The 13,681-nt window shown below is 40.6% G+C and overlaps 1 protein-coding gene across 1 annotated transcript; it reads left to right on the top strand.

The window, feature by feature from the left end:
• Positions 1-461: 461 nt before the first annotated feature.
• LOC125514846 (kinesin-like protein KIN-7D, chloroplastic) lies at positions 462-13,149 on the top strand. The gene is made up of 23 exons (XM_048680215.1): positions 462-892; positions 990-1,087; positions 2,139-2,228; positions 2,570-2,622; positions 2,960-3,025; positions 3,120-3,173; positions 3,949-4,008; positions 5,054-5,132; positions 6,521-6,588; positions 6,733-6,795; positions 6,926-7,030; positions 7,617-7,721; positions 7,838-7,945; positions 8,066-8,212; positions 8,389-8,571; positions 8,762-8,917; positions 9,082-9,303; positions 9,800-9,940; positions 10,029-10,154; positions 10,241-10,291; positions 10,906-10,953; positions 11,051-11,251; positions 12,249-13,149. The coding sequence occupies exons 1-23, from the start codon at positions 636-638 to the stop codon at positions 12,771-12,773; spliced, it is 3,006 nt and encodes a 1,001-aa protein (XP_048536172.1). The 5' UTR covers positions 462-635; the 3' UTR covers positions 12,774-13,149.
• The last annotated feature ends 532 nt before the right edge of the window (positions 13,150-13,681 follow it).

Here is a 13,681-nt window from a genome sequence, read left to right as displayed (position 1 = left end):
ATCCCCTAAGATATTTTGTCAAGAACATAACACACTAGTACTTAGTACTACCAGAGTGATGTGATGAACTGGGTACAGTACTGGGCTTAATTACGCACAGGTGCTGTGCTGCCAGACCACAACAACCTAACTAACACCATCATCATCTTTAACAAGACGAACGACCTAACTACATTATCCAAATTAACTCGGCGATTTATGGCCAAACGGCCTCACAGAACAGTTAGCCCAGTACCGTCCCGGCCCGGCCCGGCAGCCAATCAAAACCGCACGAGTCCACATCGCTCCGCTCCCACCAACATGCAGACCCATCGGCGTCGCGACCCCACCAGTCAGCGACTCAGCGTCCCACCCCCACTCCACCCACCAAGAGCCAGTTGGGGCGGAGTAGCTTCTTTTCTTTTCTTTCTTCTCTCGCGCACTCTGCCTCGCTTCCGGCGGAAGCAAAAGGGTGGCGACTGGCGAGGGCCATCCATCCATCCGAAAGGAAAGCACCTCCCACGAGCGAGTGAAGTGACACGAACGGGAAAGGGGAAGGGGAAAGAAAACCCTAGAGAAAACCCGCGTTAAAGCGGGGGGCCGCGGATCCGAATGCCGGGTGCTGCCGCCACGTGCTGCCGCTAGATCTCGCGCCAATGGCGACGCGCCCGGCCTCGCGCCAGCGGAAGGCTTCCTCGGCGGCGAAGGGCTCGCACCAGCAGGTTCAGCAGTCGGGCTCGCCGACGTCGACGGCGACCACGTCGTCGTCGCGGCTCACGCCGGAGATGATGTCGTCGCTCGAGGGGCCCGCGTCGCCGCGGCTCGTCGCGGGGCTGGACGCCGCCGACGCCGACGACGACCAGGCCGCCACCAAGGAGAACGTCACCGTCACCGTCCGCTTCCGCCCGCTCAGGTTCCGCCCGCGCTCTCGGGTCGATTCGGTTTTGGATATGGGGAATGTGGGTTGATTTTGCGTTTTGGTTCCTCACCTCCGTTTGACGTTTTTGAAGCCCGCGGGAGATTCGGCAGGGGGAGGAGGTCGCGTGGTACGCCGACGGCGACACGGTCGTGCGGAGCGAGCAGAACCCCAACGTCGGCTACGCTTACGGTACGTCTCACTCCCTTCCCCGTTGGTTGGCGATTGGATTGCTTGGCGGTTGTGGCATTGGCACACTGTTTTCTCTCTAGCTGTCATCTGTTTTGTCATATGGGGAATTTGCTGTGTCTTGTCGAGATGTTCAGTCCTGGCCTAAGCCAGGGGCTGAACTGACTAGATGGGATTTGGGGATACTTCTAATTTTAGATGGTTGGAATTATCTCATGCCGCCCTGCCACTGCTCGGTTTACTTTCCTAGAAATGTATCCAAATTTTCTATTGTGACCTTGGGATTCTGCATCAGTTTATCGGTGCATTTGGAATATGAACCTCATAAATCAAATCACTATTCGGTGTTTATTTTGCTTATAAGTTTCAGACCAATAGGATAATGTTAGTATTCTCAAAACAGTGCACCGATTCACGAGGGGTACATACTTCAACATGGTAGGTTTGTGTACTGAATTACTGATGCACTGGGGATTGGATAATGTGCACCGTCTAGGCTTTCTGTTCCCGTGCTAATTCACAATCCATATGCTGTTCTATGTAGGGAATTGTGCAAAACAAGTATTCACATGGCAGTCTAACATGCTTTAGCCATCTTAAAGGTTTAGCGCGTCGTGGTTGTACTTCATTAGCTCATGCTTAGGTGCCAGGGCGGCTCTTGGCTCTGTAAGAGGTGATTACATGAGAATTGACAGTTGGACGGCACATAACTTCGGAGGACTCAAGTTTACTATAGGTTTTTCCTTTGCACAGGAATCGATCGTTGAAATTTTCTGGTTATGGCGCTAAAACTATTGGTTCAGATAACGAAATTTCTAGGTACTTTTGTTTAAATGTTTGTTTACACATTCATTTGTATGAACAAATAAAACTATTTCAATATCTCCTGCACAGCTAGTTATTCGAGTGAAGTAAGCTGTTCCGTTACATGGAACAATTGCAAATTAATATCTGGGAGAAGTAGGCGCATTTCTGAGACTGGCATTTTATCTATTCTCTCCAGTTTCAAATTAAACTGTAGAGACTAATACTGTATTGTACTATTGTTACCCAGATCGGGTTTTTGCACCGACTACTACAACCCGCCAAGTATATGATGTTGCAGCTCAACATGTTGTCAGTGGTGCCATGGAGGGCATATATGGTAAGTGATATTTTATTCTGTTACCCTCTTCAGCTTTATCTTACAACTTAGTATTATGATAGCATCTTGTTCTTCCTTTCTGACTTACTTTTCTGATGAAAGAGGCTGGTTTCTGTTCATGGAATGTCACTTTACTATGAGATCTTCTAGAGGTCATAGTGAATATGGTTGCAGTAATTATTTAATTGTGGCACAAGTTTATTGGTTATACAGTCGCAGTTCCATTTTACTACGAGATATGGTCTGAATGAGATTATAATGCAATGATGATTCTGGATCTCTCTAAGACTTGTAGTCTGTTGGCCCTGCAAAGCAAAATATAATGCATTTTCATTATGCAGGAACAATATTTGCGTATGGCGTTACAAGCAGTGGAAAGACACATACGATGCATGTGAGAATACTTATGTAGCATCAAGCTTTTATTATTCTTTTACCGTAGGTATCAGCTATGCTATATTCATAACTAATGCTCCATTGAGTGTAATCCATATCCACGTTAGATGCTCCTGATACCATGTCTGTGATTATTATTTATTTTGTGTGATAAACTGATTATCCATGGAGGTAGGCAAGTTTCATTCTCTTTTGAAGATTACACTTAGAGTATACTCATTGATGAGAAAATGTGTTTTTCATTTTTATGTGACTAAGCTAATATTTACGAACCATCCGTTAGCTATACTTTTCAATGCCATCAGTTTCTTGATATACTTCTTCTTTTGAGTCAGGGAGATCAAAGATCCCCAGGAATAATACCTTTGGCTGTCAAAGATGCATTTAGCATTATACAGGAGGTACTCTTTAAATATCACGATGAGATGATACATTCTTGCTAGTGCTGTAGTCATTGCTTCTTAAATTATAACTCAGCTTGGTTTTTCTTTGTAGACCCCAAACCGCGAGTTTCTCCTGCGTGTGTCATACTTGGAAATTTATAACGAGGTTTGCTAATTGTTGCTGCAATCATATTTCTTGTCTTCATAGTATTTGTAATCTTTTTCCATGTTTTACTGAGAAAAGCACGTGCTCCCATGTACATACTGGTTTCTTCTTTTTCGTCTAGATGAAAAGGCAAGGCAGTGTTCCAGCTGTTTGTTTGAACCCCCCCCCCCCTCCCCTGGTTACCAGGGTTTGTTCTGAAATAAATCACAAGAATATCAGTGTTTTTTGCAATGATGTGTAATTCATCATGATTCAGGACCACCTGCAACCTGCAAGACATTGGTAACAATTAGCACGATTACTAGGCTGGCTACTATAACAAAAGTGATAGAAATTGGTTTGATGTAACCTTTGTCGTGCTGATGTTTCTAGAAGGCAGTCAAGCATATTCTTGCCCGATATGGTTCTAAAACTGTTGGATAGATCATAAATGTCAATGTATTCAGTATAAACTGGAAAACAGAAAATTTTCTTGTGTACGATGTTTTCTGTGTAACTTGGTATGTTGTCTACCGAGAAGAAGTCTTTGCTAAATCTCAAAATGTGCACCGTGTCAGTACCGGAGCCCCATGTTAGTCAATACTACAATCTGGCACAAACTTTTTTTCATTTTTCCTGCCTTTTCTTTTCTTGCAATTTTCCCCAGATGTCAGGAGGTCCATATTTTCGTAGGTGTTTCAATACTTTACACCCGCAATGAATCATCAGACGACCTGTATATTGATCTTTACTTTACTTGGCTATGCTGTTCTAATGGAGGACTCGTCAATTTTAGGTTGTCAATGATCTACTCAATCCTGCAGGACAGAGCTTACGAATTAGAGAGGATCCTCAGGTGTCAATATCTTTCTTTCCTAATCTTCATTAAGAGCTCTTTCCTCTCTAAGTTAAAGCACTGCTGATGCTTCTTACTAACACAGCAATGATTATTATGGAGGATAATTGTCAGCATTTTTATTCTAGAATCTCCTGCAAGACTAGGTTCATAGGGTATGTTTGTTTGCTATCAGCCTGCCATAGCAATAGCATCCCTTGCCAATGTTTGCCAAACAATTGGTCAGAGAATCAGACATTCTGATGTATGTACTACTACTAATCACAATCCTCACACAAAGTAGCTAGATAATTGATACCCAATTTGAAATTCGGGATACAAGTAGAGGATGGAACTTGGGGAGGAAGAAAGCAGAAGGGGAGTAGAGAAATGAGCGAGAAGCTCAGCTTGTTCCTTTTCTAGCTGCCATTACACTCACACACCACCAGTCTTATATACAGTGCCAGTACAGGCCCATCAGGCCACACAAATTACACAGCTCAAATAACCCACGACACCCAATCGATAATTCGATATTTGAACTTGGCGCCTGTTACTTGTCTCACATCTCCTCCCTGCTATCTGGTGACTCCTTGGTCAGCAGAAGGGATGCATTGCTGACACTCTGTCGTGCTGATAGTTTTTTAGTACTCCCTCCGATCCATATTAATTGACGCTGATTTAGTATTGTACTACATCAGCGACAATTAATATGGATCGGAAGGAGTAGGACAATTTCCAGCACCACCAAACATACCCATAATATTCATGCCTGAAGTAATGTTATATCATGCCCTTCAAAGGTTGCAAAAGGCTTGCAGTTTGTATGGTTTGGTCAATAAAAACATTTCATTACAAGTTATGATATGTATGGTACTAGTCATGGATACATTTTCCAGTGTAGTGATGGGTACCATTCCAGATGTCTTTATTTGTGGAGAAGTTCGTGTTCTTAGAGTAACATGCCTAGAAGTTCAATCCTGACCTTGATAGGCACTTAGGATGAATGCAACTTATTATTCTGTACAATGAACTGATAGTTCCTCGGCCTGCATTAACTTCTCAGGGAACGTTTGTCGAGGGTATGAAAGAAGAAGTGGTATTATCTCCTGCACATGCTCTGTCCCTAATTGCAGCTGGAGAAGGTAACTTCTGTAATGATATAATTGTCTGCGTTTTTTGGTCCACCTGTGGATCTATTGTTGTATTGCCAACTTGCCATGGTCGAACATTTGGCTCTCTAGTAGTAGTAATGAGGATGACATGTCCATTTATCGAGACCACCAAAAAAAGGAAAATGTGTATTTCTCAACCTTGAACTCTAGCGGAAGTTCACCTTTTAAGCATAAACTCTAAAACCATTGTAAACTTGCACTATTGACCCGGTTCACTTTTCACCCTCGGGTGCTTTCATGAACGTTTTGGGTGACGTGAATGGCACATGTCTGCCACATCACTGCAATGAGTAAACAAACACTAAACAACCGACAGTCACAAATAAACTCCACCGTTAGGATAAAATAACTTCCACAAAAAAGAATGCTAAAAGTGGAAGAACAATGGCCAGAAACAGATAAATAAACGGAACTTGTGGCAGCAATGTCAGTGATGTGGCTGAAAAGTTCACACCTTTTCAGTTTTCTTAAGAAAGGACTAGACAAGTAGCTGGAAGTTCTGAAACTGATCATAATCTCTTAATAATTGTAAGTACTTACTAGAGAAATACCATTCGATCACTCATGCTTATTCAAAAGCTTTATTGTTCTTGGGATCCGGATCCGTTATTCATTCAATGGAACCTCTTGTTGGATATTCACCAGATAAAAGTCAAAATATGGTTCTTATGGGCGGTTTAAGAAAATACATTCCAATCACAAGAACTACTTTTTTATGGGGTACACTTTCTCTTTGTGGTATTCCACCTCTTGCTTGCTTCTGGTCCAAAGATGAAATCCTTAGTAATAGTTGGTTGTATTCGCCCTTTTTTGGAATAATAGCCGAGCTGTTGATACTGCTGACGATGACATATACTCTGGTTACTCCCTACTCGCTGCTGGTTTAAATCATGCTGCACCCGTGGGTCGTGCAGTATGACTAGTCAAGTACTGCACACCCTTTGGATAAACCTTTGGCTGTCTTACATGACGGATGACGCAGAGCCTCTCAACTGCACACCCTTTGGATAAGAGTCAGAGGACAATGTAGCGGCTCGCCATTGACTGTATTCTGGATCACTGGCCTTTCCAGCAGCTGACTAACAGAGTTGTAGAAAGACAATTTCGGCATTACAGAAAAGTTAAAAAGCTGGTTTTAGTTCACCAAATGCTTGTCTTTTATAGTGATATACGTACAAGATATATATTAAGTTGAGATTGCATTCCCCTGAGTACACTCGTTTGTGGTAGTATCTCTATTTCTCACTTTATAAAATGTATCCACTTTGACTTTCCAGTGGTGCAGATGTGCTTGTTATATGTGCCCTTAGCCAGCATATTCGGTTTATTTGCTAATCAGTGTGTTCATTCTAATGCAGAGCATAGACATGTTGGATCCACTAACTTCAATCTACTAAGTAGTAGAAGTCATACAATTTTTACACTGGTAATGAGGCGTGATTTTTTTTTATATGTTTGTAGTATGCAAGGCTACCATTTGACCGATCTGCAACATGTACTTTTATATTAGTGAAAGAGCTTCACTTGATGCCTGGAAATGCTCCTTAGGGTTTTCCTTGTTATATGACAGACAATAGAGAGCAGCTCTTACGGTGACTCTAATGAAGGGGAAGCAGTCACCTTCTCACAGCTGGTGTGTTTGGATCCTGCTGTTTTTCGTATTTCTAAAATTTACCGCTTTTTTTCTTTCTTGCATTTAGCATGTCTTGATCCATGCTGCCAGAGTATATATTGATTCTTCAATTGTCTCTCCTTTTTTGTAGAACCTCATTGATCTGGCAGGTTCAGAGAGCTCAAGGGCAGAAACAACTGGAGTACGCCGGAAGGAAGGATCTTACATCAATAAAAGCTTGCTAACTCTTGGAACGGTAAGGCTCATTAACGCTACTAAGTACTACCTGGTTATACGTCATAAGATTCTGATATCTTTGCATTGCCTTGCCTTGTGCTTTATTCATTCTACTACCAAACATGTTAGTATGTTACAATGTTATCTGCTATTCTGCTGTGCTCTTGACTTCATGTTCATGTGGAACATGCAGTTAAATGAGTTTATTATCCACATCATAACGTGCTAAATCCTGATACATGAAATTCATAATCTGGAAGATCGGAATTCTTCAGATGTATGCATGGCATTGTTTATCACTTGACTACAAATCTATATTTTTCTTCGCTGGCGTTTTCTGTGTATCGCTTGTCTGTCTTCGATTTAGGCGAACCCATGTTTATTCAGTGATTGACGTCCGAACACTTCACTGTTTTGACTTTCATCAAGGATTTAATTTGCTATTATCTTTTATCTTTTAACTGTGAACAATCTTGTCAAGGAACATGCTTTAGTTTTGCGCTTTTGTTTGTTATCTCAATTTGTAAGTTTTGGTGTCTGAGATGTCATGAACTGGGAATTTTTTCTTCTTGAACAACAGAACAATCACCCTGTTTCTTTTTCAGGTGATATCAAAACTGACTGATGGAAAAGCTACACATATTCCGTTTCGTGATTCAAAACTAACACGGCTACTTCAGTCATCCTTGAGTGGACAAGGGCGCGTTTCGGTGAGTTGTTTTTTGTCCACTTGGCACACTGGTTATAATTAATGTGATTATGATTTTAATTCGAGATGTAATGTTATTTGGATTTGTGACATACCAACCACATCATTTCGTTGCAGCTAATTTGCACAGTGACCCCGGCATCAAGCAACTCCGAAGAGACCCACAACACACTAAAATTTGCCCACCGTGCAAAGCGCATTGAGGTCCAAGCATCACAAAACAAGGTAAGTCATGATTAGTTGCTTACCTGTAATTCTAAAGCCAGTGTTTTTTTTTCAAGTTATAATTCTGAGGTACTTATGCATTCTGAAATGTTCTTCTGCATCTGTCTTTATGATCTACAGATAATTGATGAAAAATCTTTGATAAAGAAATACCAGAATGAGATTCGCAGATTAAAGGAAGAGCTAGAACAGCTGAAAATGGGTATTATTACTGGAACTCCGTTAAAAGATGCCGAAGACGATAATATGATCCTTTGGAAGCAGAAGGTGAAAAACTGTTTTATTGTTGCTGAATTTGTCCTTGACTCTATATATGACATCTTATCTTGAGCCGCTCTTGTGTCTTGAAGCATTGTGTAGAATCAGCATAATTTTGAACTATATAACACTTTCTCTTTTGTTGGTGTATCCTCCTAACTATGGTCTGTTCATCATATGAAAAGCTAGAAGATGGTAACGTCAAGTTGCAATCAAGACTTGAACAAGAAGAGGAAGCCAAATCTGCTTTGCTTGCAAGGATACAGAGGCTCACAAAACTTATCCTTGTTTCCACAAAGGCAACTCCGACTTCTAGATTTTCTCCACATCCTGGGCCAAGAAGGAGACACTCTTTTGGGGAAGAGGAGGTCAGGTTATAGATATATATGATGGCAGACATTAATATTTTTTTATATTAGTTTTCTTTGGTTGCTGGTATGTTATACTTTGGAGAATAAATGGACAGATCCAGTTTCTAGAAACATGGGAGTTGGTAGTACTTAATTACAATTATCTTGGTAACTTCATATATCTAAAATTCTCCTGCTAAAACTGCAGCTGGCTTACCTCCCGTACAGAAGGCGAGATATCATGTTGGATAATGAAAGCAATGAATTACTCACTCCTGGCGAAGGATTTGGCGTGACACCTGAAGACTCTTCGAAGGAGGAGAAAAAGAACAGGAAAGGACTTCTTAACTGGTTCAAAATTCGGGTATGCAAATATGGCATTTCTTAATAGTGTATGGTTCCTGCATATATTCAATTGTTCTTTTGTGTAAATGCAAGTGGTATCAATATAAAGAAAACCATCTGTTTTTTTAATAAGAAAATAATCCATTCACACGGTACATTTTTTCTTCTTATTCTCTTTTCCAGAAACGCGACGGTGGAGCTTCTACTCTAACAAGTTCAGAATGCGATAAGTCCAGTTTGACTAAATCAACTGCTCCTTCAACACCTATTGGGGAGAGTCTGAATTTTCCTGCAGAACCAAGAATATCAACTTCGTTGGTTAATGAGAGTGAATCAGCTGATATGCTGAGCATTGGCCATGGGGATTTTCCTTCTGATGGTCTTACTGGAGAAGAAGCATCTCTGGTAGGAAACATTATCTTTTAGTAAGACCAGGTTTTATCAGGTGGAAAATATCCAGTTGCACACTGCATGAAATTTGTGCAATGCACAAAAGTATTAGTCTCACTTTGGAAGTGTCACATGCAGAAATGCGATGAGTACTCAATTAGCATTTCAAATTGGGGCAAATTATTTCCTGAAATTCCTTATACTTACTAAAATCATTTTTATGTAGTATATCATATTTCTGAAAATAATAATCAAGTTCTGTGCATGGATAATAGTTTATATTGTGAGAACAAAATATTACTGGAAAACATTGTACTACATAGCAGCTACTATCTATGAAGAAGGCTAACATAGTTTCTAAATTGAACGATGATTTGTTAAACACTTAAACTAAGTAAGATACAGCTACCTATTTTGGACCACATGGGATTAGTCATTAGTGTTCTCATATTTATTTTCAGTTCATTGTGGTGCGTCTAACGGCATTCTTTCATGTGTGATGTGATCACAGGCGAGCACAAAAACAATAGACCATGTTGACTTACTAAGAGAGCAATTAAAGATTTTATCAGGGGAGGTTGCACTTCATACAAGTGTTCTAAAGCGCCTCACCGAGGAAGCTGGAAGAAACCCGAATAGTGAGAAAATTCAGGTAATCTCTTGTCTGATTTAGGACTTAGTGTATTGTTAGTTGTTACATGCTTTTCATCTCATGAAGCTCAATCTTTTGGCATTTGAAGATGAAAATGAAGAAGATCAGTGACGAAATTAAGGCAAAGCAGCAGCAGATATCATCTTTAGAAAAACAGATGCCTCATTCCTTGTCAAATAGTCAAGTGAAGGTTGACAAGTTAGATCTTTCACCGGTAACATTCTATCATCATCTTGGTCTTATATTAATACCTTTCTGAACATTCCGTGTACCAATATGATGGTTTTATTTGTTTTGCAGTCTTACGGGGAACTACTTGAGCAACTTAATGAGAAATCTTTCGAACTTGAGGTACTTAAATCGTGTATGGTACTCCGCCCTTTTGTTGTTGTCCCATATACTAGTACTCCCTCCGTCCGGAAATACTTGTCGGAGAAATGAATAAAAATGGATGTATCTAGCACTAAAATACATCTAGATACATCCATTTCTCCGACAAGTATTTCCGGACGGAGGGAGCATTAATTCACACCCGTTGCTGCTCTTTTCTTTTTTGTTCTTCATAGTTTGTCATTTTCAATTGCTTGAGTAATTGTGGGTAAGTAAGGTGGAGGCGTGAAAGAAACGAAGAACATTTGTTGTACCCTTTGGAATATATTATCCCCAATTGTTATAGTATACTAATATTGTGGAGTTGTAGTAAGTTCGATTCGTGAAACAAAAATTAAGAACATGTCAGAACACAAGTTGATGAATATTTGGGTAAAATATGAACTCCATTCGGGTTTGTTAGGTTTGTTAGGCCCAATATAGATTCAGTTTTGTGTGGATTAATTGTGCACCTCTAGATACAGCTCTGCGCAGATCAAGTTTTTTTTCTAGTTTTGTGAACAGCTTCTTCTATGATATGAGTGTGTCAGACCAAGTCTTGGCCACTAAGCCTGATTTGCTGTTTCTTATTGCAGGTGAAGGTAGCAGATAACAGAGTAATACAAGAGCAGCTACAGGAAAAGGTTAGATGTACTAGAATTTGCTTCCTTTTCTTGTAAGTGCAACAGTATAACTATGGCGATCAATTCATACCACTTATTTGAATTTATTGTGTTACAGACAACTGAGTGCATGGAATTACAAGAGGCAGTTGCTTGCCTTAAAGAACATCTTTCCCAAGCTCTTCAAGCTAAGGATTCACTGTCAAATAGCATTATGATGCAGAATAGTTCAGGAGTAAACCATGAAGAACAACACAGTGATCAAGAAAAACCAGTTTCCAGGGATATCTCTGCTGAACAACTGCAAAAGGAACAGCAGGTTTGCTTTGCTGTGCCCTTGCTTGCACTTTATTCATAAATACGCCCAGGAGATACGAATCAGTTTATCAATTAGAAACAGAAACTTCTCCTTTTGACCATCAGGTCCTACTTCTGCCATATTTTGGAACTTCATTGTGCTCAGCAAACACGATTTTTATTTTTATTTTGCCTTCAAATTAATTACATAGGCAATACAGCTGCTATCTCTTAAGACTTGTCTATATCATCCGGAGACAACACTAAAGACAAGTTGTTGTCTCTTATATTTCCTGAGTCTCGTACCCGAGCCATATCTCTAAAGACCAACTACTATAATGTTAGCTGTTATCTCTTTTATCTCTTGAGTCTTATGGCTGAGTTATCCCATCGCTCAACATTCTTTTAATAAGCTTCGTCAACAGATTGCCACACTTTCTCTTCACATGTGCCAAAAACTGACAAGATAACTGACATCACACCATTGAACATTTCCTAAGGTTTCTTGTCGTATTAATGGGTTGCTAACACTAAACTATCCAAGGATTTTATCACATGTGTGCACAGTTCATTCCCAATAAGTGAAACCTGTTGTAATGAATTCACTAATAAATAATGGTCTGATTCTGAGCTACACAGGCAGATATCAAAAACAAACATTCTTATCAGTGTGAAAATCTGTCTTGACCCCGTGTCCCATGGTGAGGTCTGCATTAAACTGATTTGTTCAATGAGGTGTTCATTAAACTGAATTGTGCAACTAGGCAATTGCTCTTTCAAGTTTTGTGATGTACTCCCTGCAATATGCTACTCCCTCCGATCCATATTACTCGCCACACAAACAGATGTATCTAGCAGGGAAATACGTTTAGATACGTCCGATTGAGCAACAAGTAATATGGATCAGAGGGAGTAGTATTTGTAATTATCTTCCCTAAGTGTATATTTTAGAAATGCCATCAACATTTATTAAGTCTGCTTATTTGTTCTACTGTTTCCTTTTTTCCCCCTATCTTCAGTCACTTGAGCTTGGTGAGCTAAAGCAGAGGGTACATGAACTCACCGAAGTCAAAGCTCAACTCGAGGCTCGCAATCAGAAGCTATTAGAGGAAAGTACATATGCAAAAGGCTTGGCTTCGGCTGCAGGAGTGGAATTGAAAGCGTTGTCAGAAGAAGTGACCAAACTCATGAACCAAAATGAGAAGCTTGCTTCCGAGTTAGCATCGCAGAGAAGTCCAACCCCTCGCAGAGTAAGCAATGGACCAAGAGGTACTGCTAGGCGAGAGAGCATGAGTAGACGAAATGAACCAGCTAGCAGAAGAGATGGCAATGCGAGAGAAGAGAGGGAGAGAGCGTTAGAAACCATCCTTACGGAGAAGGAACAAAAGGAAGCAGAACTCCAAAGGAAAGTCGAGGAATCAAAGCAAAAGGAGGCCTTCTTGGAGAGTGAGCTTGCAAACATGTGGGTTCTAGTGGCAAAATTGAAGAAGTCTCGTGGGGATGATGACCATGAGGATTTGGAGGCCAAATATAATGGCTCCTGAGCCCTAATCGAACACGTGTTTGGCTTGGGTGTGGGCTTTTCTGTATGTATGCAAGATTGGTGGTTTGGGTCGGTTTTCTTTGTGAATTAGTGTCGTCCCCTGTATATTCTTGGCTAATCAAAGTTTGTGAGTAGTGCCTAGTGGAGAGTGGTGTGCTAACAACTGCTGAGAGCTTCCTACCATTGCTGTAATGAGATTTTGGAATTCCTAGAACAAGGTTACGGTAATGAAAGAGAAACGTCTCTGGTGCCTGTACCAGATGTGAGATGTCTAACGTAGTAACTTGTATTTCATCTGCTCGTCCTGCAATTGGATTGGAAGAATATCAAACTGGAATGTGTATATTATAGAAGAATGTCATGTTGGTTTTGTTGAAGGATAGTTGTATGATCAAAGCATAACATCCTGTTTTCGGAAATGCCATGTTGGTTTTGTTGTGCTATGTCAGTTCTGAAAAATTCTGGACGCCTAAAAACGATCTGTTGTCCCATTTTGTTTGATTGTGCAGCTGGAGGGTCATATTCCTGAGACTCTCATCGGGCCTTTGAAACTCAGTTTTTCCACGCCCACCATTATTAATGACATAGTATATCCCATATCGTTGCTTGTTTGTTACTACGTGTCAGAGGAGACACGCGTAAAGTTGCTCAATTTTTCTTATTTCCCGAACACTGGGAGATTGAGAGATGGAGATAAAGCTTGACATTTTGTTATATGCTCCCAGGGACAGTGAGTTATGCGTTCTGTCAGTCTGTCATCACATCGTTCGTGCTTAGATCTTCATACAGACTGCATGCTGCACAAATAGAACACAGGGATGCAATGTCTTGGTTGGTTAACAATAAAACCGTGAAGGAGCTTAATATATGCATGATACATCTCTCTCTACGGCTATATAAGCCAGAGCT

The sequence above is a fragment of the Triticum urartu genome, chromosome 6 (genome assembly GCF_003073215.2).
Source record: "Triticum urartu cultivar G1812 chromosome 6, Tu2.1, whole genome shotgun sequence".
Lineage (NCBI taxonomy): Eukaryota > Viridiplantae > Streptophyta > Magnoliopsida > Poales > Poaceae > Triticum > Triticum urartu.
Note: the sequence above shows the minus strand (reverse complement) of the source record. Positions and strands in the feature narration are given on the sequence as shown.

What these genes read in the sequence shown, in the direction of transcription:
- LOC125514846 (XM_048680215.1), top strand. Translation starts at nt 636, where the DNA reads ATGGCGACGCGCCCGGCCTCGCGCCAGCGGAAGGCTTCCTCGGCGGCG. An exon ending in TCCAAGCATCACAAAACAAG is followed by an intron (nt 7,946 to 8,065) that starts GTAAGTCATGAT and finishes TATGATCTACAG; the next exon opens with ATAATTGATGAAAAATCTTT. An exon ending in CGAATAGTGAGAAAATTCAG is followed by an intron (nt 9,941 to 10,028) that starts GTAATCTCTTGT and finishes TGGCATTTGAAG; the next exon opens with ATGAAAATGAAGAAGATCAG.